The sequence below is a fragment of the Syngnathus scovelli genome, chromosome 5 (genome assembly GCF_024217435.2).
Source record: "Syngnathus scovelli strain Florida chromosome 5, RoL_Ssco_1.2, whole genome shotgun sequence".
NCBI classification, from domain to species: Eukaryota; Metazoa; Chordata; class Actinopteri; order Syngnathiformes; family Syngnathidae; genus Syngnathus; species Syngnathus scovelli.
The window spans coordinates 3,876,109-3,901,409 of record NC_090851.1 but is presented as its reverse complement, the minus strand read 5'-3'; the positions used below and the strand labels follow the sequence as shown (position 1 = coordinate 3,901,409).

The 25,301-nt window shown below is 41.6% G+C and overlaps 2 protein-coding genes and 1 long non-coding RNA gene across 3 annotated transcripts; all 3 read left to right on the top strand.

Annotated features, from left to right (window-relative positions):
- The first annotated feature begins 56 nt into the window (after positions 1 to 56).
- On the top strand, positions 57 to 3,951 carry LOC125969313 (uncharacterized). The gene is made up of 3 exons (XR_007481517.2): positions 57 to 1,733; positions 1,914 to 2,020; positions 3,818 to 3,951. It is a non-coding gene; the product is annotated as an uncharacterized lncRNA (long non-coding RNA).
- Positions 3,952 to 7,832: 3,881 nt separating this feature from the next.
- Positions 7,833 to 11,674, top strand: LOC125969302 (uncharacterized). Its single transcript, XM_049721201.2, has 5 exons — positions 7,833 to 8,076; positions 9,785 to 10,060; positions 10,369 to 10,629; positions 10,724 to 10,978; positions 11,213 to 11,674. Exons 1-5 carry the CDS (start codon positions 8,019 to 8,021, stop codon positions 11,338 to 11,340), a joined length of 978 nt encoding a protein of 325 aa, XP_049577158.1. The 5' UTR covers positions 7,833 to 8,018; the 3' UTR covers positions 11,341 to 11,674.
- A 7,705-nt stretch (positions 11,675 to 19,379) lies between these two features.
- On the top strand, positions 19,380 to 24,856 carry smox (spermine oxidase). Its single transcript, XM_049721181.2, has 6 exons — positions 19,380 to 19,587; positions 19,971 to 20,194; positions 21,595 to 21,768; positions 21,905 to 22,601; positions 23,990 to 24,150; positions 24,321 to 24,856. The coding sequence occupies exons 1-6, from the start codon at positions 19,380 to 19,382 to the stop codon at positions 24,471 to 24,473; spliced, it is 1,617 nt and encodes a 538-aa protein (XP_049577138.1). The 3' UTR covers positions 24,474 to 24,856.
- The last annotated feature ends 445 nt before the right edge of the window (positions 24,857 to 25,301 follow it).

Below are 25,301 nucleotides of genomic sequence, written 5' to 3'. Positions count from 1 at the left end.
GTAATAATGCTCCGAACAACGCTAAAAAAGAAGTCATGACCTTTTCTAAATTTGCTCTTCTGCTCCCCCCCCCTTTTCAAAAGCAAAGCCCACCATTCCAGCTTGGCCTCTCTGAAAGTAACACAAGCTGCCACAAACAAGAGGAACTGACACACACAGCTGTCCCCCAGCATTTTTTTTGAAACTTTTCACCCTTCTACACAAATCAAGTTACTCAATTATGCAGATGGACTAATGTTTTACAGCAAGCTGCGTAGCTGACAAAGTACTACATTCCCTCTCGAGTCATGAACGCAAGGTCACGCTTGCGCAAAGTTAGATTTGTCCGTTCTAACAGTTCACGGTTATCAGCTAATGTGAAGGGAGACCAAATTTACAAATTTGACCAATTGCGCAATGGGCCTACTTTAAACTGTAGTCGGAGATCACTCCACCGAAATAAAATAATAAAAATCATCACTATTGGTGAAGAAACCTTTCAAGGAACTACAGAACATAGTATGCAAGTGTCAAGATAAGGTCGAGTATTGATCAGCATACATGTTCCTTCCTGCATAACAGCTATTTCAAAAATAGGGTGAAACCGATTATACAATATGTCGTATATGTCCAAGCATGTAGGTTACGTGTCAAGTGTAAGGTTGGGCAACCTAGCTTACTGTATTTCCTGAGCTGTGTAATGTCGGATCAAACCACGTTGGCTAACAAACACTTAGCTTTACGTAGTATATCATTTCTGGTATGTCGGTAACAAAGGCGATCTTTTAAAAATCAATGGTGTGAATGAGAATGACCTTAGATGAGATAGCAAGCTGGGAAAGCACTCTAGGAAGGTCTCGTCTAACTTATGACACATTTACTGGAGCCAGCAATAACCGCAAGCCAAGATCAATCCGGAACATTAAGGAATCAGAGATAATATAAAAGCCTCCCACTGGCGTGATTGCAGAAGCAGACCTGATCGTATAAACATAACCGAGAGGAACTTGTTAAACTCCATGGCCGAATCTTCAGAATTTCAACCTTTCAACCTTGTGGTCCTCTACAAGAGCAGACTGATGATTATATTAATAGGCTCCACAGAAAACGGATGGAGACGAGGAATTAATTTTGGAGTTGTTCCAAAAGAAGAAAAAAAATGCCGATGTTATTTCTGTAGCACCAGACGCTTTACAGGAACCCTCAACATACCGGAGCAACATTTGCAGGAGTCTGCTAGAAACGGAGCGTGCTCAAACAACAGCGGCACCTTACTGAGACACTAAGTGGCACCTACATGATTCCTTCCCAAAACTGCTCCAATGCCGCAAAGGTACTAGATGAATGACTTCATTTGTTAAACCTGTGACGAGCAATCCGAGTCCAAAAATGATCAATCATCTGCTGCTTTATTAAAAAAATAGTTGTTTCAAAGCTGTAATTCATCTCCAGGAACACAAGGTTGGAACATTATGCAATAGTAAGTTCATATTGTTAAATTCATGTCTTATGTGCGATGTTACACCCATCAGCAGATGTGAGATGTCAGGTTATGTAATTTTCTGTCTCCCTCCATCTGCAAAGGTTACCAGCCCTAAAGTACTAACACAAATACTCAAATGCAGAAGTGAGACAAACTGAAGCAGTGTTATAGGTCAAGGGTGTATCCAAAATGTCATAAATATGAAATAAAAAAAAAAAAAAGTACTGTGGTACTGAACGTACCTTCTCGAGCTACTTCAAAACAGCAATTGGTGAGTTTGTTCTTGGTACTAAATCTGCCTAACAAGTCATTTGTGGTGCGCTAACATTGAGTCTCATGTTTAGCACGAGCGAGCACACGCTTGTATGTGAATGCATCTATGTGATTTTGTTTGACTGGTTGTAATGTTTTACTGACGAGATAACAATAAATATGTCTAAAAAAAAAAAAGGGTGGTCTGGATCTCTCAGCAGGGTTTGGCTCCGGCTCACCTACGACCCTAATAAGGACAAGTGGTATAAAAATAAAAGGATCGATAAAATACACAGTGGAGCAGAGGTTAGTGTGTTTGCTTCACCGTATAAAAGGCTTTGCGGGTTCAAATGTCAAATGGAGTTTGCATGCCTGGAAACACACACACACACACATACACACAAAGTGTTCAGATGAAGACTCAGAACTCCACATGAAAGTCACGTTTGAAACCCCAACCATCAGAACTGTGGGGCAGATTTTTAAATTACTCTTAGTGTTGCTTTAATATGCAAATAATGGTTAATAGAACTCATATGCTTACTTCACCATCATGTGTACCCAATATTGTGTGGGTCACTGTGACATGATGATGACAATGAGCTTAAGTCACGTTGACAAGAATGGAAACAACACTGTTTGACATTTGACCGCTAGGACAAATAGCCCAAGGAGGAATTTTACACACAAGGTCGTCCGTTAATGCAAGTTGGCATTTTTAATTAGCGGCCGAGTGTGACCAAATCTTGTGGAAAAGGACGTAGGGGCGTAGGCTCGCTTGCTAGCTCAATAAGCCCCCTGGGAATCAGCACATTGTAAAAGCAAAAGCGTAGGTTCAGTCCACATCAACAAAAACAAGTCATCCATGAATCGTTGAGCGTTTTGATGACATTTAAGTGCCCTTTTTTTTTTTCAACAGCTTGGTAGCATCGGTGCTTGTTGCCAAGTGACGTTAGCTAGCTAGTAGTAATTATGTCAGTGAAAGAGGTCGTGAAGAAATGTCCACTCACTCACCAAATAGGCACGTTCCAAAACGTCGCTGTTGTCTTCTTTTTCAGTTTCGCTTTTAGTTTGCAAGTTCAAGTAGAACGCGGAGGTAAATAAATAAACTGTAAAAAATCCTCAATTGAAATTGACGTCGCCCAATGCCGCGGCTCGGGGGGACTTCATTACGTACGTCCGCCTGTGGCGGTGCTACTAACTGTGACTACTACAACTAATAAAATAATTTGCAAAAATCTGGGGTCAAGAATGTTAGTCTCTATATTTTAAAAAAGGATGCAGAAACGCGTGGAATTGAAGGATGCGTCGTCCTGGTTTACGTCTCCTCTCACAAGGGGTTTTTTCCTCAAATCCGCTAGAGGAAGAGAACGGTAGACTAGCAGCACGTTCCGCACGTAAACGTGTGCGTTTTTTTTTTTTTTTAAACAGAGCTTCCACGAGTGACTCAATCCACACGTCCTTCTCTCACTCAGGCCAGCTGAAAAGGAAAAGAGCTGAGCGCGTTGAGCTGCTGGCTTGTTTTGAGCGCGGCGTGTCTGCGAGTAATGATGCCAACGCTGGTGTTGAAACAAGCCAAAGAGAGTGGCGACTATCAACCAGAAGGGGGCGCGCTAATAGTTTCGAACCAATGCTGCGTTCAAATTTTTGTGGAAAAAGAAATTCTGCTTTAAATGTGACAGATGGATGATATTAGATGATACTAATTATACTAGTGGTCTACTGTGACTGATGTAAAATCACTGAAGGGCAATTAATCCATCTGAAAATCATTATACCCAACTCCTGAAGAGACAGCGACAATATGAAGGCTCATCGTCGCGCTCCAAGTACCGCAATCATGACCGAAAATAAAATACAGTAGTGTAATAGGCCCAAGTGTTCATCAAAAATGAGAATCGGTTTATTCTTACAAAGTAGGTTCAACATTATTTTAAAGTTACTATAACTTTATGCAAAATTGAAATAGTTCAATACAACTAAACTGAGGAGTTAGATAATGAATGGATGAATGTCCACAGCAATTCTTTCCTGTACCATAATGAGAAGTATGTGTACCATACTTTGAGACGCTCTAATCTAGCGCTTTTATTTTATTTTCAGTGTGACTACAATAGTCTTTCCGGAGCGTGCGTCACATGAACCTACAGTTGAAGGTGTCGAGCACCCCTGACACCCCCCCCCCCCCCCCCATCCTTTGCCAACTCACAACTTCCTCCTACAGAAAAATGAACACGGTATCCAGGAAGCCACACTTTGGCCACCCAGTCCGGCACTTCATTCCCTTTGAATCGAGTGGAGGAGCACGCCCATTGGCCAATGTTGTCACTGCAAGCGCATGTCAATGAGGGTGCAAGTGACAGGGACGCTTTGTGAGATGTCCCATGTGACACTCTTGAATAGGTTGCCAAGGGTTGGCCAAGGGGGGGGAATGGCAGCCTCCACAAAGCCCCATTGAAGGAGTGCAGACGGATTCTGGTCTTCCTTCCCCTCCATGGAGGAGGCTGCTGCTTGGTACCTACTCAAAGGAAGGATTCTTTGGAAAGAATTGGAGAGAAGATCACTATTATCACCATGTTACACTTCCTCCATTTGCTGAGATGCTGCCTGTCAAATGAAAACTTTTCTTCTTATCACCTCAATTGACTTACAGCTAATATTGACACTCAGCACTTACGCCTGTAGTGAATTTGAACTTCCTTTGGTAAACACAAAAACAATTTCATTGTAATATAGTGGAGACATGAATTATTGGTTAGACTCAACCATTCCATTCAAAGTGCAAAATGGTGGTTAAAGCATCTGGCTCTGAGATTCTGGGTTTGAATTCCAGTTACTGACTGGCCAGAATTTGTGTATTCTCTGTTGGATCTTTCTCGTCGAATGAATGTAAATGCATATTTCCATTTATGGGGATTTGCCGCAGTATTCTTTTGGGCAAATTTTGTTTTTACATTAGCTTAAGTGTGGTCGCAATGAAATGCGGCCCCTCTTGCGCCCCAGACCTATGTCTGTTTGCTTCCATCTAGTGGTTAATAATAATAATACACGTTCAGATTTGTTCATGAACCCATTAACTGTATCTGCTTTTCTTTTAGGATGCATTTCAGTTTGTTCACACTTACGGACAATTTAGAGTGTTAACATATCCGCACACGTGTGTATGTATCCGAATGCAAATGTGCAATACACTATGGTAGGCCATATAGTCCATAAGTTAATAACAAAGTGGCCGGTAGAGGGCAGTGTTGCTATTCGACCGTGAGAAAATATGTATCCATACCCCCGTTCTGTTGGACTGCGAGTTTCTCGGGGAAAAAAACAGTTAGAAATTCACTTCTACCTGGAATAAAAAGAACTTTTAACCTTAACTCTTAAACTGCTCGAATGCCCTCCACCATTAAAGTTTCATATTTGATCTTCTCCAACACGGCCTCCTTCTACGTGTAAGCGTAGGGGCCTCCAAAGTAGCCGATTTTCTTCCCTGATATCCCGGGACGCAGCCATGAGAAGAGTCAGGCCAGCATTGACATTGGGACGCGAATGGACACCAAGTGACGCCGTGCGCAGAGCTAAATCAGCGCTCCAGCACGCCAAAACAGCAGGTCCCAGTAATCGGCAGGGAAGAGGAGGTCTGGGTCTAAGTCGGGACAGACCCTCTCTGCAACAAAGAGCGGCGAAAGCTGGTAGTCCTCGCTGTCCGACGACAGGAAGCTGTGTCAAGAGTAGTGGATGAGACCTTGGAAAAGAGGAAGGTCAGCTGGAAAGACCTGTGGGAAATGGAGGCAGGCAGGGTCAGCTTCCTACTTTGAGCCACCACGTATGATGTGCTGCCCTCACCCACAAACCTGCAACCAGATCTTGCAGAGGCTCAGTCCCAGGCTCACTGGAAGCAAAGTGAGTCTCTCCTAAGGGAGGTACAACCAGGTGTCAAAAGCTGTCCAGGCCAAAGGAACTGCCACTGGCCCGGAACACCTGCTGCAGCCTGCCCACCAACCTCCATCAGTGAGGGGAGGGGGAACGAGGACACCAGCACCTCGTTCCAGAGGATGCCATGGACGAGGGTATCTAACTATCTTGTGAGTCAAACGCACTATGACGCAGAGGTACACAACTGAAGACGTGAAGAGGCCCAGCTTGGAGTTGGAGTGGAGTTCACCTGGGCTGACTTGGTGTAGAACGGAAGAACAAAAGAACGTACCATCATGTCCTGAAAAAGAAAAGCATTCTATTCCAGGTCTTCCCTATTGCAAAGAAGTGCATTTTAAAACTTCAAATGAGACTATGTATCTGTCCGTGCCTGTCGGCATCTAGTATATTTTGGGAAGGATTTGAATGAACTTTGAACTTTTTGGGTAACAGTTGTTGTCCTTAAACGTTTTTTTGTTTGTTTTTTTAAACAAAATATAAAGTTTCGAAAGTGACACGAGGTGTCTTCCATTTTCTCACAAATATAAAGTTTTGAATATGAACGACATTTCTTCTATTTTCTTGACGAGTTTGTTTCCTTTTTGAAGACCCTTAGATTCTATTTTGATTGTATTTTTATGAACATTTCTTTAATTGCTTTTTATTTTCTATTGCATAATGGTTACTGTATCTATTTCATTATGGTCGAAGCCATGTACTGAACTTTTGATACGGACCTTCAATTTAAAAAAAAATACATTCATTTATATAAGTTTTGAAGTGAAACGTTTCCTCACAATTATAAAGTTTGGAACTTGAAACCAAATGTCTTCTATTTTCATGAAGAGTTTGTTTCCCTTTTGAAGACCCGTAGATTTACAAAACAAATTGCATTCATCTTTTCGGTGTAACTGGCAGTTGCATGTTACGTGAAAAGCTCTAGCATATTTTATTTTTAATTCTATATTGGTTGCAGTCTTTTTTGTTTTTCATTTGGTATTGTATAATGGTTACTGTTTGTATTTCATTACGATCGAAGCCATTCTTGTCACGTACTGTATTTATGAATGCACGTTTAATGAAAAAAAAAAAAAAACATACGAACATTCATTTATATAATTACTTGAAAGCCAACAAAGCATGCAGGGAAAACCTCTTGCCTTGTGACGATTGACAAGGGAGCGTCATTATGCACCAGAAGTGGCGTAAATAAAGGAGTGCCGTGAACGCCTCTTCATTTGCAGCGATGACCTCACCAAGCACCCCATCCTCAGCCCCCCGATCTACTACACATTTTAGTTCGCCTGCGCTTTGTCTCTTTGTTCTGTCATACGGTGCAAGTACGTAGACTACGTACACACTTGCGTGGGGCGGTAAAAGCCAGGCTCACGCAGGTGCTTCAAATAGTTAAGAGTTCAAAAAGTTAAGTCTTTTTTTTTTTTTTTTTAGGTAACCGGCAATGGCATTTTGTAGCGGCACTAAAAAAATATACTTTTTTGTTTTTTTATACACACAAACAATAAAAAACAATCCGGCATGAATATCAGTGGGATGAACAAAATTGTAATGAATCCCCACTCCAATATTGTTACAATAAAATCTTTTTTTGTTGTTTTTTTTTTGCAGGATTTGTTTCCGAATGATTCCCTGTGCATTGCTTACATAATCGTGTCCAAACAATTTCGGGCTTAAGATGTCCACGTCTCACAAAAGAAAAACAAGCCATGGCACCAATGGTACGCAAGTGAAATCATAGAGGCTATTTCAGTGATGTTGCATTCCTTTATGGTCTTTGTGTGTGTCCACAATCATCGTCATTGTGATATATAAATATATTTTTTAGTTATTTCTTAATTAGGTTGGATGTCTTTCTGATCGCCACGATTTCTACTACTGCCAGTAAAGGCACCACCGGGATAAGGGGCACCCGAATGTCGAGGAGACGGCTCTGTATCTGTTCAGTGGATTTGGGAAAATAATCGAAAAGACTTCTGAAAGGACAAAACGTGCCGCTCGTCGTGACTCGGAACCGCAACAGTTATGACATTCCGTAAAGACTTTAAGGAGACGAGCAAGCAGCTCTATGGCGTCAGACAAAGGTGGTTATATAAGGTTACGCGGCCGCTTTTGCGTACGTGTAGCACGCACGCACGCACGCACGCACTCGTCATAAAGTTCCCAAATGCAGCCAATCAACGAGCAACAAATGTGCAAACTTTCGAAGCGCCATTGAAGATGACGGCGATTGAGCGCTTTATAGAGGCTCGCTCGCTGAGCTCTTTCGGCTTGTTAGATTCAGTGGATTGGCCTGCTCGCACCTCCAGATCCAGATCCAGCTCCAGATCCAGCTCCAGCTCCGAACGCTTCCTCCTTTCCTAGTCGTCCTCGAAAGAAGATGAACTTCTCCAAGCTGCTATGCTTGGTGCTCGTGTACAGCCAGCAACTTGGTCAAGGTAAGGGCGTTGAATTCAATTCCTATGTTGCTAACCATTTTGCGCAATCTTTTAGGCGCATGAATAAAACTGGACTTAGGAGACTTAGGACTTTGTTGTGTGTGTGTGCCTTGCTTTTTCTCTGCCACATCACTTATACACTATAAAGACTAAATTCGGATTTTTGTTAACAAATTGAAATACTTTTTGAAATACTTTTTCATTTTCAAACAGAACATGGCGTTTTTTTTAAATCTAGATAACATGTTCCCTTGATTTCAAACAAAGCCTATATTTAAAAAAAAAAAAATCGAAACCACTCGTGGAAACTTTAATAGCAAACTATTAGGAATGAATTCTGATTTTTGTTTTAAACAATTAAAGGGAGTCACATTTTACATTTCCCAACCAAACATGGCGTTTTTTTTTTTAATCTAGATAACATGTTCCCTTGATTTCAAAGAAAGCCTATATTTTAAAATAAAAATAATCAAAACCACTCATGGAAACTTTAATAGCAAACTATTAGGAATGAATTCAGATTTTTGTTTTACACAATTCAAGGGAGTCACATTATACATTTTCCAACCAAACATGGCGTTTTTTTAATCTAGATAACATGTTACCTTGATTTCAAAGAAAGCCTATATTAAAAAAAAAAAATCAAAACCACTCGTGGAAACTTTAATAGCAAACTATTAGGAATGAATTCCGATTTTTGTTTTAAACAATTAAAGGGAGTCACATTATACATTTTCCAACCAAACATGGCGTTTTTTGAATATAGATCATTAAAATGTGTTACCTTGATTTCAAAGAAATTCTAAAAAAAAAGAAAACATTCCAAACCACTCGTGGAAACTATCATTGCAAACACTGTTAAGACTGAATTCAGACCTTTTTTCAAACAATTAAAAGACATGATTTTAAAGAAAGCCTTTAAAAAAAAAACACTCAAATGTCTTTAAGACTAAATTCAGATTTGTTTTAAACAAATAAAGGAAATTACATTTTGCATGTTCAATAATCAAAATGTTACCAAAGAACCCCTATTTAAAAGAATACTTCAATATAGTATCTTATAAATATAAGAATATTTAAAACCACTAATTGCAAACGGTCTAGACTATAATCAATTCAGATTTGTTTTAACCAAAATAAAGGAATCAGTTTGCGTTCACTCAGCACATGTTTTTTTTCCTCCCTTTAATCCAAATGTTAATTTGGTTTCAAAGAAAACCTATTCAAAACAAAACATTTCGAACCGCTTTCATTGCAATCGGTATACACGATTTCGAATAGATTTGGTTTGTTTGTTTTACCACAAAAAAAAAAGGCTAATAATCACATTTTGCATTTTCAAACAGAACATGACGTTTTTTGTACAAAATAATAGATTCAGAAACCAAGGGAATCACATTTTGCTTTTACAAACACAACTTGGTGGGGAGGGAGGAGTAGAGGTCATCCAAATATGTTCCCTTTGTTTTTGTTTGAAACAACACTCCTCGAAAAGAAGACAAGACCGACACATTCAATTTGGTCTTACGCAGGGCGGATTACAATTCGGATCCAGTGGTGTCACGTAAATAACAAAGACAACAATTTACAATGCCAAAATTCATATTCAGAAATGAACATGGCAAATAGCCATTCTTTCCTCAAATGTGTACTTTGCACACAGACCAGACCAGAGTGGGTGATACTTTGCCCTCTTCTGCTTTTGTAGTGCTGGCGAACGAGACACCAGAATGCAACGGCAATATTGCTGGCACAGCTGTGCCGTGCAACGGCAAGAAGGGCGGAGCGCTCCAATTGAAAGTCACAGGCGGTCTTTCTAACACTGAGACGGTTGCCAAGTGGCAGAAGGGAACGGGCGACATTGCCGCCGGCAACAAGTACACGATGGCGGGCAAAGACCTGACGATCAAAACCCTGGATGTACCGGACGAGGGAGAGTACAAAGCCACAAACGTATCACCAGAGGAAAAGTTCGAGGTCAAAGGTTAGATGTTGCAGGACAGCCGCTGGCCGCATGAAAGCTTCTTGTGCACCGTTTCCTTCGCATGTTTTAGGAATGTGTGTGTGTGTGTGGGGGGGGGGGGAAGGCACGCCCACAGGGACAACACGCACACACTCCACACAGGGAAACTCTCTTATGCTCAGGAGAAAAGTTGGAGAAAAATGTCCAAAATTTGACCAAAATACATCTCGGCGTCCTTTTCAAAGGGTCCACTTAGCGCCACAGTCTTTGCTCCAATGTACTTTGCGCACAGACCAGAGTGAGTGATTCTGCTTTTCTTGTGCTGGCAGTGGTGGACTGCTTAGGTAGCAAAACCTCCACACCCGCGATGTGCAAGGGCAAGAAGGGTGACAGCATCAAATTGGGGCTCTCAGACGGAACTGTCAGCTCAATCTCCTGGAAGAAGGGGACGGAGAAGATTACGGCCGATACCACCAAGTACCCAGGTGGAGTCACCGAGGCTACCCTGACGATCAAAAACCTGGACGACGAAGACGAGGCAAAGTTCACGGGCGGCACCAACGGCGAGGGAGAAAGTTTTTCCGTCCAAGGTTTGATGTTGCAGGAAAGCCGCTCGCCACACGAAAGCTTCTTGTGCACCATTTCTTTCCCATTTGATCACTTGTGCTTTTCTTGTGCTGGCAGTGGCGCCAGTCTGCCTGAGCAGCGATGCCAGTTGCGTGGGCAAGCTGAGCAGAGACCTCGTATTGAAAGTCGAAGGCCCAGTTGGTGCAAAGGTCACCTGGGAGAAGGACGACACTCCGCTTACCGATCAGAGATACGTCAAAAGCGGAACAAATGATAAGGAGCTAATGATCCCGAACCTGGTAGCACCCGACGCGGGAACCTACAAGGCCAAATACGGCGAGAACACTGTGCCCTTCACTGTCAGCATTCCGGGTGAGTTTGATGTTGCACAATCCACTCGGTGGTACGAGACCCGAAAAGCTTTGATTGAGCCGGAACCATTTTGCATTTCATTGGCAGTGGAAGCTAACCAAGAAGCTAGCCCATTCAGCGGCACTTTTTCCTTTACAAAGCGCACTCGCGGTGCTGCGCGCAAAAGTGTGCGGCAAGTTCAAACGTTGCCAGCTGACCTTTTCCAATTGCCATTCTCCCATTCATATCCGAAAGGACCCGGTGGGAGCAGCACCACCAAAAAGCCGACAACTACAAGCGGCAGCGGCAGCGTCCTGTCCTACTCACCTGCTCTGCTGGTGACGGTCACCCTGGTGCATCTGCTGCTTCAGCTGGCCGCCTAGAAGACAGCACAGCACAGCACGCTGAAGGTGGAGGCAGAAAAAGCCAGCGCCAGGCAGCCCGCCCGCCCGCCAGCCAGCCATTGATTGGTCTCTGCATGCATTCTCCGACCATTGATTTGCCACTGTACATTTTGCCATTGAATTGCCACCGTAGGCGCATTTAGTCGTTGATTAAGCTTACATTTGCTGCCACTGTAGGCGCATTTAGTTAGTTGGTAAGTTTTGGCGCATTTAGTCATGGATTAAGCTCATGCATGGAGTTAGATTTGCTTTTCCTTTGATTTGCTGCTCGATTGTTCTTTTTCCCCTATCTTCAATAAAGTCGTCGATCTTTGTTTTGTTTTGAATGAGCTCATTCACAAACGGCGGCTACATTTAGGGCTTGAATGACACACACACACAATATGTTTGATTGATTAATCATTGCGTGAGTGTTGAACAAACTTGCTGCATCCACCAAAGATGAAATTGTGCTCGTGTTTTTCTCTTTGCCAAAAGTACATGCTTCATAGTGACCCAAGTTAAAAAAACAAAATTAAATGAAAGAAAAATTATATGGAAAGGCTGAAGGAAATTCGGAGCAAATGTCTTTGCTTTAATGAAAGCCTTACTAATTATTGCAGCTTACTTTCGCGCACACACACACCCATCAACGACTGGCGCATCACTGAAATACCTCTGAGCCTCTATTGAGCCTCAGTTGTGTACCATTGTTTTCTTTCGTGAGATGTGGACATCTTAAGCCCGTAATCGTTTGGACACAATCGTGTAAGCAATGCCTAGGCCATCATTTGGAAGCAAATCCTGCAAAAAGGAAAAAAAACAGATTTTATAGAACAATATTGGAGTGGGGATACAATACGATTTTGTTCTTCCATCAGATTTTCAAGCCTGATTGTTTTTTATTGTTTGTGTGGGGGAAAAAAAAAGTCTTTGAAGCACCTGCGCAAGCCTGGCTTTTCCCGCCCCACGCAAGTGTGTGTACTTAGTGTACATACTTGCACCATTTGACAGGACAAAGTGACAAAGCGCGGGCGAACTGAAACGTGGAGTCGATGCCTAAGTGTGTGTGTCTTTGTTCTTATTTCCTTTTAGCATGTGGTGCACAGCATACTTTCTCTAGCTATAATTGCATGTCATAGTACCAAGACCGATCAGAGTGCCACAGGTATTATTAGAGGAATAAAGTGTCATGGTTTTTAATGAACACTTATGCCTAGTACGCTACTGTATATTGATATTGTCTAGACCAGGGGTGCTCAAACTTTTTCAGCTTACGAGCTACTTTTAAAATGACCAAGTCACAAAGATCTACCTACAAGAAATAAAAATAAATAAATAAATAATATAGTGCGTGTATTTAAAAAAAAAAAAAAACTTTTGCGGATGAATCGGTCATCATTTTTTTTCCCCCTTTCAATTGTTTTTCAAAATTCAAATCGGTTGAGCCCTTGTCTTTTTCGGTAGTGTTTTCAAATATGAAATATCATTCACTTTAGGTTCATTTCGTCATGCTAATTTTTATACTTATGCTCCTTTTTAAAATAGGTGGTTTCAAACAACAGGTGCTCTGTCCAGATTTGTTTAACACATCTGAATGTAACATATTTGTCAGTTGTGTATTTTGGCCTGTCTTGAAAATTGTTAACAGTTGATCCAGATTCATCTATTCTGCGTATTCAATCATGGCTTGCATTGTCTGCGCCGCTCACAATAACAGCACCAGGGTGGTGGCCACTCATCCCTTTCCTGCACTTCGAAAATAGTCTACGTGTACGCACGCAGCAGGCGCCGATGTCTCCCCCCCTCCCCCCACATCTCCACTGTCGCACTACCGGATGATACCATACAGTGGGCCAGGACATATTGTGTTATTTTGTTGCTGCTCTTTTGAGGCCAAAGTTAAGACAGGAAGCTATATTTATTATTGCATCCTCCTTTTTCATGTCTATCTCTGTCTGCCTGCTACCTATTGAATACACCACGTCCACTATGTTGCTTCCGTTTGCTCCATCCCAACTCAATCGTTAAGCTACTGCAGGCTTTCAAAATAAACATGTTTTGTGCTCTTTTGCAGTGAGTGCCTTTTTTTTTTTTTTCCCCTCTTTTTTTTTTTTTTTTTTAAAAAGCGCAGTCAAATGGGATTTCAGATGAAAGAGACTTTTGCACGTGTTTGGGAAAAGAGAGACAGATTTAAGATGGATAAATAAGATAGAATTCCTTGTTGAAAAACCACAACTGATCTTAGAACTCGGAGATATGTTGCGCAATCGTTGAGCATGACTTGGGTTTGCAGAAGGAGAATGAGTCAAAGAGGGCGACGACACAAATGCATGATAACATCTCTGCATTATGTACTGTATGCTTGCGCTCCAATGAGAAGTTGATTTTGTTCCAGATATGCTGAGGCGTGTGTAATGTCCTTGGCACAGTGTTGCAGCTGCTGGTGAGCTCATTTCTTTTTCCTCAGGAAGGGAAGTGACATTCTAGTTTAGAGAGGTTGTCTTCAAGGTTGCACAGACAGAGACAGACAGTACAGGAAACTGCTGTAGAAAATTACACCAAAATTAAATATTCAAAATGTATACTAAAGGTTGCACAGAGAGAGAGAGACAGCACAGGAAAATTGTGTAGAAAACTACACCAAAATAAAATTACAATTTGCCTTGAAATGCAAAAGTGGACGAACATTTCTCAAGATACATTATAACATCCCATACTGTTTATTTATTTTAATTTACGGTATCGTATGTTATCAAAATTGTCACTTGGCCGTCGTCTATTGCAGCCCGGAAGTGGATCTCTCTACCTGTGATTCCTTCTCAAGGTTTCTACCCACCATTTTCTCTTAAGGAAAGAAAAATCCTTGATAGGGGATGTTGATTTTTGTGAACCGCGATGCTGGAACCCATTAAAAATGTGTCATTAATGGCCATAAAAAAATCAACTTGTCTTGCCTTACAGATTCAAATGAAAGCTTCAGTTTTTTTCAATAGGGTAAATAAAAGCTTGGTCTATAAACACTGAATAAGCAGTAGAAAATGGATGGGTGGAAGTTGGGCATCACATTTAAGAGGGTTCGGAAAATACAGTCACTGTCTTCGAATATCTTAACACGACGGCAAACAGAATCTCACAAGAATAAAAACCTCAACTGGAAGAATTGTTTACCCATTATGGCGGTGTTGTTAGGGATCCGCTCTAGACCTTCCATGCAAGTTTCTGGTTGCTGGGGAATAGCTGGAGGTCATGACTGACTTCCCCGCTTCTGAAAACGTCAATGAAAAGCTACTTTCTCCCTCGCCGCTGTGTAGTGCGACAGCGAGGTGGGGGAAAGTGTGGACAATACAGTCAGCCAACACTGGGCAGACTCACAATGTGAACTCTCTGTGAAGCCTTTCTCATGATCCAAGATTTGCACCAATCAGGCAATTGCATTTCTCTCCACTCCAATTATGCGGGGAACACATGCAAATTCACGTGCCGGCCCACATCACATTGGATGCGACGTAATGGAGACAACAAAGAAGCATGTGATCATCCCCCTAAAAACAGGGACTACACAGTGTTGGGATTACATAATTCTGTCTTTAAAGAATCGCTGAGTATCTTGAACAGTAAAATGACCTTACTCGACCTTTCGAATGCAGCCTCGAGGTTTGGGAAACTGTAAACACTAAGTGTGCTCCTTACCACCAGCGGTATTCTGCTTAATAGTATGGAAGATCAAAACATAACATTGTGCTACTCCACTCATGCGAGAATATGAAAACAGAGGAACAGACTGTCAACTATGATTATTAAGTGAACAGTAGAGATAAAAATAACAAAAATTAAGCAACTCTTTCTGTGATGTTTGACCAGAAATGTCAAAATCAAGTCCAGAAAGTAAAATCCCTGCCACTGTTTGGCTTTAGTCACCGCCGATGGTTAGAATCAAATTAGCGAGCTAGCTAGGTTCAGAAAGTAAAACCGCTGCTACTGTTTGGCTTTAGCTAGCTAGCTGGCTAGCTAGCGAGGAGGTACACGGGCATAATATGCGCTGTATATTTACTGTCCTTACTAAACTGATTTGCATTAGGTCTGCACACTGATGTTACGAAAATAAACAGCCTAATACAATCATCCCAAAAGACAATTGGTTTTACCTGAAGGGTTTACAAACAAAGCCTTTGACATTCTGGACGACTGTCCTTGGAACAAAAGGCCAGACCAAACTATTCCCATGACAGGATGGGAGGCAACCAAGCGAGATAAAATTCAATAGTAACTCAATAGTCACACCCAGATCAAACTTAGATGTGCAACGATGCAATCATGACGCGTTGCTGATAAATGACTCAACCTGTTTAGCCAAAGCAATTGAGGATTACCCAAAAAAAACAACAGTCTACTTCCTGGAGGGTTTCCATCTTAACCACGCAAAATGACACTGCATGGAACTATCACCGATCTATTATCAAACGATGTTTTAGATAGAAAAGCTTCGTTAAAATGTGGTTTATGCTGAAATGTTGGTAGTCAGTGAACATGTTTTGCATACGGTTGAGCAACGGGCAAACCCAGTTGCCATGATGATGAAATTCCAAGGAGTTTAGCAAGAATCATTTTTCGGTTGTAAAAGACAGCTATGTTAACATGTGCTAACACTAAAATACAGCCAAACATCTGAGCTCAAACAAATTCTGAGGACTTTTAACCGTACAATTTGCTCCTTAAAAAAGTTGAACTGTCACCTGTAGTGATTGTACAGATTTTGATTTGTTCTAGTTGAGAAAATTATATTAAAACACAACAATTTTCTCATTGCCACAGGTAATTTCGGTCGTTTTCAAGCAACGGTTGGCATTGAACTCTGGGACATTGTCAAGCATTTGAGACAGTCTATAGGTCTCCTTGAGGTTATAATGCAGTTCTGGTCCAGTTGAAACTTTTGACAAGACTATAGTACACTATTGGGTCATCTTGGATGGTAGGTTGGCATTAAGGATATAGCACTACATTGATTTCAGTATCCAAAGGCCAGTAAAACATTTGCTCCTCTGTCTGGTATCCCTGACCTGACCTGTATCCCACAGGGATCCTCTCAATGTAATCTACAGCTGTAACTTAATATGCAAACCAAAACCAAAGTTATTTTTGTTTTTCAGTAAAATTGTTATTAGTTCTCCTTGATATGTTCCATGTCATCTATTTGAAAGTCCCGAGGCAGGGGTTTTGTTTGTGTTTGCTGCACGCAAATGAGTGTGCGCGCGGTGGGCGTGTCGTGACGTCACCGCGCACTTGTTTACAACCAATGAGGGAGCAGCGACTCTGCACAAAACTGGTTGCTTCTGGTTTGCACGCATACATATATTAGCGGAGCCGGTGAAGAGGCAAAGCATTGGCACAAAGGCGAGCCGGCGGTGCCACAGCCCGACGTTTTAGCGGCGTCAAGACGACGAGACACTCGGGGTAAGTCCGCCGGCTTGAAACACTACACGAGCGCTCGTCATATTTCCCCCCCCCGCGACCAGCGTGTCACTTGACAGAAAAAAAACCCCAGAACCGCTCGTTTTGTTTATCGTCCGTCTGCACTTTAACAACAGTGTCACACACAAAAAGATTTTTGAGTAGAAAATTGATGACACTCGTGTTTTTACTTTAAAAAAATAAGTTGTTTAACTGTTTGGATCGGCGTGCACGCGCAGTGTTTCTCTTGTCAGTTTTTTTTTTTTTAACAAAATGCTATGTGTGCTGATGATGGGAAATCTCAGTGCACTTGTGTTGGTGGTCCATAGCCACTGTGGCACCGCAGTTTCTACGTGGCACTTGTCTGCCACCCTTAATAGTCTATAACAACAACTAACATGAGGTTAGATTTGTATTTTTTTCTGGGACACAATTTATTGCTGTTCTTTGGAATATATGATTCATAATTTTTCATGCCTACTGCTGCTAATTATTCTTTATTCAGTTAGTATCACTTGGCCAAATCTCTAACATTTCATACTAATAAATAAAAACAAATGTCCTGAGTGTTGTTCGTCACCTAAATGTTGAACAGAGATGTACCAAAGTCAAATTCCTCGTTTGGCACGCTCAAACATGGCCAATAAAAATTCTTGAATCTTGAAATGATGGTGATGTGTCAAATGGCCAAAGCAATTATTAGCAAGAGAAACTTACTCAATGCATTTTTTCTTTTTGCCTTTAGTATCAGCATTCAACCTTGAAATAAGGCTAGTATCAGCCTGGTATTGGTACTAGTAATTGTAGTATTAGTCGCCCTTCCCTAGTTATTACTGCCAAACCAAGCAAAGGAACAATATTGCGAAATCAGTTATGAACCCATAAATCATCAAAAGTGTGATGTATATTGTCAAACAATTCAGATTGGATTATTAAACACCTAAAAGGATTCTTCAGTTTCAGCCACACTACATTACAATAACTGAATACTTCACTCAGACATATAATACAATTACATGTTGCAAAAAAAAAAAAAACAACCCTCATGAGAATTAAGTTGTAATTTTACAATAAAGAAATATTCCACACGTTTGTGTTTTATTCCACACATGTCTGTGTATTTACATGACATTCCATTATCCTAGGGCAAAAGTGTGGAATGTCTAACCTTTGACACAAAGCAGCTGAGATTGAGTTTTTTTTTTTTTGTTCTCGCTCGATGCAGCGAAGGACATGTTTGTTGTCGTACAAACGGGGTCTCCAAAATAACCGCAGATGTGACTGCATGCAGCTGGAATTAAAAACGGGAGAGATGGGGGACAGGAGTTCACTTGTAAGAAAGGCTGACTGTGCTCTTTGAAAAAAAAAAAAATAATAATAATCAAAAGGCCACTAGCAGATGTGTTGTAAATTGCCATTTCTAGGTCAGTGGTAACCCCCCCGCCCTCCTTACACCACCTCACCCTGAGCTCCCGATCCACCCAAGGCCAGCCCACACATTAATCTGCCGTGATGGTGCAAAGAGTGCGGCGGCAGTATTAACCAAGCACGAAATTACAAGCGAGAGGTTGCTTTCGGTTCTGTCAGCTTCACTCATTCCAGAATGTACATTCTTCAGATTAGCATCGCTTTTTTAATTCAGTAAAATAAATTACCCAGTCGGTCTAAATTTGACCAACATAAAATTCCCGAGGATTACGCATGTCTCATTTGAGTTTAAGACCCAGCACGACTGAACCATCCCAAAGAAGTATTTTCGTAATTAGATCGCGTAATTACGTCAAAGTACAGTTTGTGACCTGTGGAGGCAGTAGTGAGTCTGGCAACACAATCCAACTGGGGAGCTGGATGATGGGACACAGTATATCCCCCCCCCCCCCCCCCCCACACACACACACACACAGATTCAGGAAAAAAAAAACACCTTTAAATTTAAGTCAAGCAGCATCTCATGTTTTGTCAATATATCTCCTCAACCATTTGTTTCGTCTACTACTTTGGCACCCTCTTCTCCGAGCAACTGATAAGTTTCCGTTTAAAATATCCACAAGTCTGGGACAAAAAGCCAAAGCAAAATGACCAAATCGCTTCATTTTATCGCATTATTCTTCCCATAAAAACGACCACCGCTCAATAAATCCATGCGGAGGCTGACCCACATCCCGGTAGATGGTAACAGCGCCATATCACGTGTTCAGATAAACATGGTTAACACATATGTGCTCCATATGAAAATAATGTCAAATAGGTGCTTCTGCAAATTTACGCGGCGTGACTCTCAACTCAGTCAGCTCGTGTTCAGCCCTGCACCTTGCATGCTAATGCGTCAGCTGTCGCGACTGTCACCTTGGAGTTTGCACGTCTCGCGTCTTGAAAAGAAAAACATTTGGATTTCATTCTTGCTATGTTGTACTTCAGTTCAAATGGAAATTCTAACCAAACCTCTTTTGAACACCTCATACTCAAGTCTGACTTATTGCGAAAATCAGATGAACCGATTGCAGACGGTAATTACCTTCTGACAAGCTGAGTCAAAAGATTTCTTCATCTTTTCCACACAGCCCAAATTGCAGAGGAGCTTGGACGGCATGCAAAGTTGTGAAATCTCCTCAGACGGCGCTGATGATCCCCTTAGTAGCGGCCTGCGCACTCCTCGGCAGCCTCGAGTAGTCGTGATCGGCGCTGGCTTGGCCGGACTCGCTGCAACCAAGGTCTTGCTCAAGAGGGGCTTCACTGATGTCACAGTCCTAGAAGCCCTAGACCACATCGGCGGGAGAGTTCAAAGTGTTAAGCACGGTGAGAAAAAACAAATATGGCTCCATACTAACAAAAGGCAGATCTTACATAAAGGTACATAAATAAAGTATCTGGTATTGGTATCGGTGTTGACATCAGGCTTATTTCATCGTATAGGTACTCGCAATGTCAAAATGTGGCCGACCAGTCAATAAAAATTTGAAGATTAGAACATCGTCATTAATTTTATGCAATTTTAAGTTTTGGGGGGAAACCTTTGGTATCAGAAGTATTAGTGGTATCAGTTCTTGGTATCGGTGACTACTCAAGAACAATCAGTAAAATATAAAATAAAGTATCCATCTTGGAATAAAGTAGTATTGAGTACCGCTAATATTTTATATATTATTTATATATATTTATTGCTGCGTTTTGTCTTGCAGGTGAAACAGCTTTGGAGTTAGGAGCCACGTGGATCCACGGCGGCACCGGGAACCCGGTGTACCACTTGGCCGAGGACAACGGGCTGCTGGAGCACACGGATGGCGAGACGAGCGTCGGGCGCATCAGCTTGTACAGCAAGAACGGTGTCGCGCACTATCTGACCAATGTTGGCAAGAGGATCCCCAAAGACCTCGTGGAGGAGTTCAGTGATCTCTACAATGAGGTCAGAGAACCCAGGTTTTTGGAATCATACCTAAACGTTGAATCGTTAAGTCGGTTTATGTCATCAACGCTTGCCTAAATTGTAACATGCAGATTTTATTCAGTAATATCACACTAAATTTATGACATCATTTGGAGTCTCATGCATTTCAGTTGACGCATGTGTTTGAAAGCACAGGTCGGGAAGAAATCATAAATGAACGAACATACAAAAACAGTACAAGGAAATTTTAGCTGTAATAAATTCAACTGGTGATATTGAGACTTAATTACGAATCATAAAACAAACTATTGACGACTAAGGCAATTAAAATTGTTCCTTTTGTGTTCTCCTTCCACACTGCGACAATAGATTAAAATAAAAAACAGCTACTGGAGCACCAATATAGCACAAGCCAACGCTTAATGCCCCCCCCCCCCCCCCCCTCCCCACCCACAGTGCCCTCACAAAAACATTGAACAATGCACATTTGTTTTTACCGTTACCAAGCTGATCGCTCCACTGATAAACACGCGCCATGGCGCAAGTTATCATATCTTGTCCCTGCCCTAAACATCTAATAAAAGCCCAATCAAACATTTGTCTTGCTTGTGGAACAAAACCTAAATGACAGTCAAGGCTTTGTATTTTGCAAATAATAGCGCCCTTCTTCCTGAATCATGGGCGCGGGTGTACCACACATCTGGGAAAACAGTGACACAAATATCACAACCACACACACTACCCTTTCTTTGTTGACATTTTGCCCTTAGCGCTTGTCTATTTTCTTAGCAAACATCACACACTAAAAAACCAAAACGAGATTATAGCAGATTACCAGGTTGTCAACATGGACTGGCGTTATTACCCTGGCTTTTTTTTTTTTTTTTTTTTTCCCTTCAAGCATGTTTGGAAACCCATAAAAAAACATTAAAAATAAGTGCAGATGTCAGCACAGCAGTATTTTTGTCAGACATACTATTTCCGTGCTAGTCATAAAAAAAGAAGTCAGAGTTGACCTTTCTATCCTACTCTGCCTTCACCACAACATTGTTCTAAACTTCCCCGAGTTACGAGTGCAAGAGACATAAATGGGTGTGATCCTCAGCCAAGATTCAATCTGGTCTGGTCAAGTGGAACTCGTAATCTAGCAGGAAATCAAACTGTCAATGCTACTGAAAGCTCAATTTCTGTAAAATAGTCTTAATCTATTCTTTTATATCACAAAAAACTTTCAAAAGGGGTGTGTAGACTTTTCAAATCCACTATGTCAGCTGTGAGTGACTCCAGTTCACCAGTGGAGGCCCGGCTCGACGGTCAGAAGATGATCTGGGTTCACTTCCGTGGTTGTCTTCCTTGTTTGACCTCTGCACATCTTTCTTCCTCTTTTCGCAAAGTGATGACTCTCCGTCTCGCTTTAGGTGTACGAGCAGACTCAGGAATTCTTCCAACACGGGAAGCCTGTCGGCGCCGAAAGCCAGAACAGCGTTGGCATCTATACGCGAGATGTCGTGCGCAAGCGGATTACAATGGACCCAGATGATTCCGAAAGCACCAAGAAGCTCAAACTGTCCATGCTTCAGCAGTACCTCAAGGTTTGCACTCATGGAAATGTGGCCTCAACACCAAATTCAGCACAACTTGTCTTTTTTTTTCTCAAAGCTAGTCATTTTTTTCTTTTAATAACTTCCTACCATGCACTAAGAAATGTTGTAAAATGTCTTTCTTTAGGTTGAAAGTTGCGAAAGCAGCTCTCCCAACATGGATGAGGTGTCTCTGAGCGAGTTTGGCGAGTGGACAGAGATCCCCGGCGCGCATTACATCATTCCCACAGGTTTCAATAAGATCGTGGAGCTCCTATCCAGGAACATCCCCCCTCACACCATCTGCCTCAACAAACCAGTCCGCTGCATCCACTGGAACTACTCGGCCCAGCGGGACGACACAAACCGGAACAACAACCACAATCGAAAGACCCTCGACGCCGGGCACCCCGTTTGCGTGGAGTGCGAAGACGAAGAGTGGATAATGGCCGACCACGTGATCGTGACGGTTTCCTTAGGTTTGTTAAAGCACAACCACGAGGCCATGTTCTCACCTTCTCTACCTGAGGACAAAGTGTTAGCCATTGAGAAGCTGGGCATCAGCACCACAGATAAGATTTTCTTGGAGTACGCCGAGCCGTTCTGGAGTCCCGAGTGTAACAGCATTCAGTTTGTGTGGGAAGACGAGGCCCAGCTTGAGCAGATGACCTACCCCGAGGAGCTGTGGTATAAGAAGATCTGTAGCTTCGACGTGCTCTACCCCCCGGAACGCTACGGCTACATGCTGAGCGGCTGGATCTGCGGCGAGGAGGCTCTCTGTATGGAGCGCTGCGATGATGAAACTGTAGCCGAGACGTGCACAGAGCTACTCAGGCACTTTACAGGTCAGAAAAGCCGATTAGCATTTGTTCTTGACAGAAAATGAATCTTACTGCTGTCAAAATATTTACATTCTTGATGGAGTCATCTCATTTGCACAACCTACTGGAAACAAGGCACCTTCTGTTGATTGTTGACCGTAAGCAGAAATATTGTCTAACAGGTTTGGGTAAAGAACTTCAAAATGTAAAATGCATGTTGCAGAAAATAACGTGCATTTTCCATCCTGATCTCTAACATTTAAGAAATATTTGTTCTGGGTCCCAAAATGTACATTAGGTAGCAGGGCTCAAGAATAAGCTCACTGATAAGATCAGGTTGAACACTGTAACATGAAAATACACGAGTGACTCATTGAGTATTTGCCCAACCAACAGTGCGTCACCACCATAACAAGTTGTATCAGGCTAGACTTTTGTTTGTACTATATAAATACACACACGCAAGAGATTATAAATGTAATTGAAAACCCAGGAGTGTACTTTTACCTGTATTAATGAGCAACAAGTACAATGAACCCCTCAACCCACAAAATGGGGTTTACAATTTGCCTGTAGGTGCCACAAAATGGCTGCAAAGCATCTAATCCATTCTGTTTTGTTTAGGTAATTTTCAGTGTTCTGCAACGACACAGCTACCAAGGCAACACCAAGAATTTAGCCTTTACATAATCATAAACCCATGTTACGTAAACAATTCTATTCATTCATCAAATTCCTCAACGCAAACAAATCTCAGATGGTTGAAAATGATCAACATGATAGTATTAGCTTGTATTAGCTTAACCAAGATGCATCATCACATGCTAGCATAAAATGACATCACTACAAAAATTGGGCACTAGCTCTTATGAAATATTTTTTGGGGCAAAGCAAATGAATTAAAACTTTGTTGATGAAGGTGCCATCATGCTCTTTTCAAGCATAGTTTTTTTTCCTGCTAAGAATTATTTGCCAGAATCATACTATGCCTTGTTGCTAAAATGTGATCATATGTTTAAGCACACTGGCTCAAACGCCTTTCATTGGCTGAAATTACTTTTAGTTAATAGAAAGTTGAAAAAATTATGAACTAGCTTACCAGATGAGTTAAGGTGGCGTTATGGCTATACCTTTGGCGACATGTGGTCTGGCATTTCCACATGTAACTGAAAAAAATGGCCGCCTCAAAGAGATGACACAGGTAATAATGGAGTAACACGCGTTCTGATAGGCTGAGAGCAAACAAAGAGGAACTACTCAACACCTGTCATTAATTAGCTCACCTAGGTTTATTTTTTTTAACTTCTCTTGCTACTCAAGCTCAATAGTAAGCATATACTAGCACCAGGAAAGATTGACTAATTGATTTTAATCAATACATTTTTGATGATGCTAATAGTCTTTATCTACAGGGAACCCTGACATTCCAAAACCCCGGCGTATCCTGCGTTCCTCCTGGGGTAGCAACCAATACTTTCGAGGCTCCTACTCCTATACCAGGGTAGGCTCCAGTGGCGGAGACTTTGAGAGGCTAGCCATGCCACTGCCTTGCGCCAACAGCACCAAGGCTCCGGTAACAGTTGCTAGCTTGTTGACTTTTTTTTTTTTGTAAGTTAGTGCATTTGTTAGAAAACATTGCACTGAGAACATGTCATGGAAAAACAACAACTCAGCATTAAAATACTGTTTGTCACACTGACACGGATGTCATTTTAGCTCTAAAGCTCTGATTTATTCGCTCAGGCCCTGCAGCTCCTGTTTGCTGGCGAGGCTACCCACCGCAAATACTATTCCACTACCCATGGTGCATTGTTGTCCGGACAGCGAGAGGCCTACCGTCTGGTGGAGATGTATCAGGACTGGCAAGCTGCTGACACCACAAAGCCTAAAATGTAAAAAAAAACAGGTGTTTACGGGGGGAAAAAAAACAACAAAACTTCTTACAGCTTAATTTATAGTCTTCTAAATATATTTGGTGGGCATTATTACTTTTGGTAATATTTTTACTGTAATGTAGATTCAAATCCTGCCATGTTGTATGTCAGGTGAAATGCTCAAAGGTTGCCAATGGTGCTATGTCAAAAACGATACTTCTTAATACACAGAAACTATCATCTAATGTCTTTAACAGCAACCATGATTTAACTTGATTTTTTTAATGTAAGTGCCTTCTGTACCCTAATGTTTGTTTATATATATATATAAAGTGTGTGTGTGTGTATGGATATAAAAACTAAGAGGTTTTCAACCAATTAAAAGCTTTTATTATCATCTCACAAGATCGATGTGTTATCATTGTCATAAACTATTTTTGGTCATAAATCAACACGCACCGGAAACAAGAAAAAGTGTTGGCGGCTAAAATTGATGGAGATTGGCACAAACTTTGATTAAAAAATACACTTCTCACTTATTAGCATCTTTATATGCTACATTTGAGAGGTAGCATTTTCAATTTTATCAATTTTTTGGGAGAAATCATTGCGTGTTTACCTACCTTAAATGCACCGTTGCTGCTCAGCAATATAGCCACGCCCACTTCCGTCAGATTTCTGACGGCCCTATAGCACCCCCTAGGCCCGATGCAGTGTCATCGCTGCCTTTAAGACCAATCATATCCATGCAGTTAGCCTGGAAATCTGAAAAAAAACATCACGGGTACTTCAAATATTAATTTGGTTTTTGCCACGAAGATGAACTCAAATAAATTTCGGAGTAAACTCC

Bases quoted from the DNA above. Each gene is read 5' to 3' on its own strand.
- smox (XM_049721181.2), top strand. From the start codon at position 19,380: ATGCAAAGTTGTGAAATCTCCTCAGACGGCGCTGATGATCCCCTTAGT. The intron at 21,769-21,904 runs GTTTGCACTCAT...GTCTTTCTTTAG, and splicing joins TGCTTCAGCAGTACCTCAAG to GTTGAAAGTTGCGAAAGCAG. The intron at 24,151-24,320 runs GTAACAGTTGCT...TTATTCGCTCAG, and splicing joins CCAACAGCACCAAGGCTCCG to GCCCTGCAGCTCCTGTTTGC.
- LOC125969302 (XM_049721201.2), top strand. From the start codon at position 8,019: ATGAACTTCTCCAAGCTGCTATGCTTGGTGCTCGTGTACAGCCAGCAA. The intron at 8,077-9,784 runs GTAAGGGCGTTG...CTGCTTTTGTAG, and splicing joins CAGCCAGCAACTTGGTCAAG to TGCTGGCGAACGAGACACCA. The intron at 10,061-10,368 runs GTTAGATGTTGC...TTGTGCTGGCAG, and splicing joins GGAAAAGTTCGAGGTCAAAG to TGGTGGACTGCTTAGGTAGC.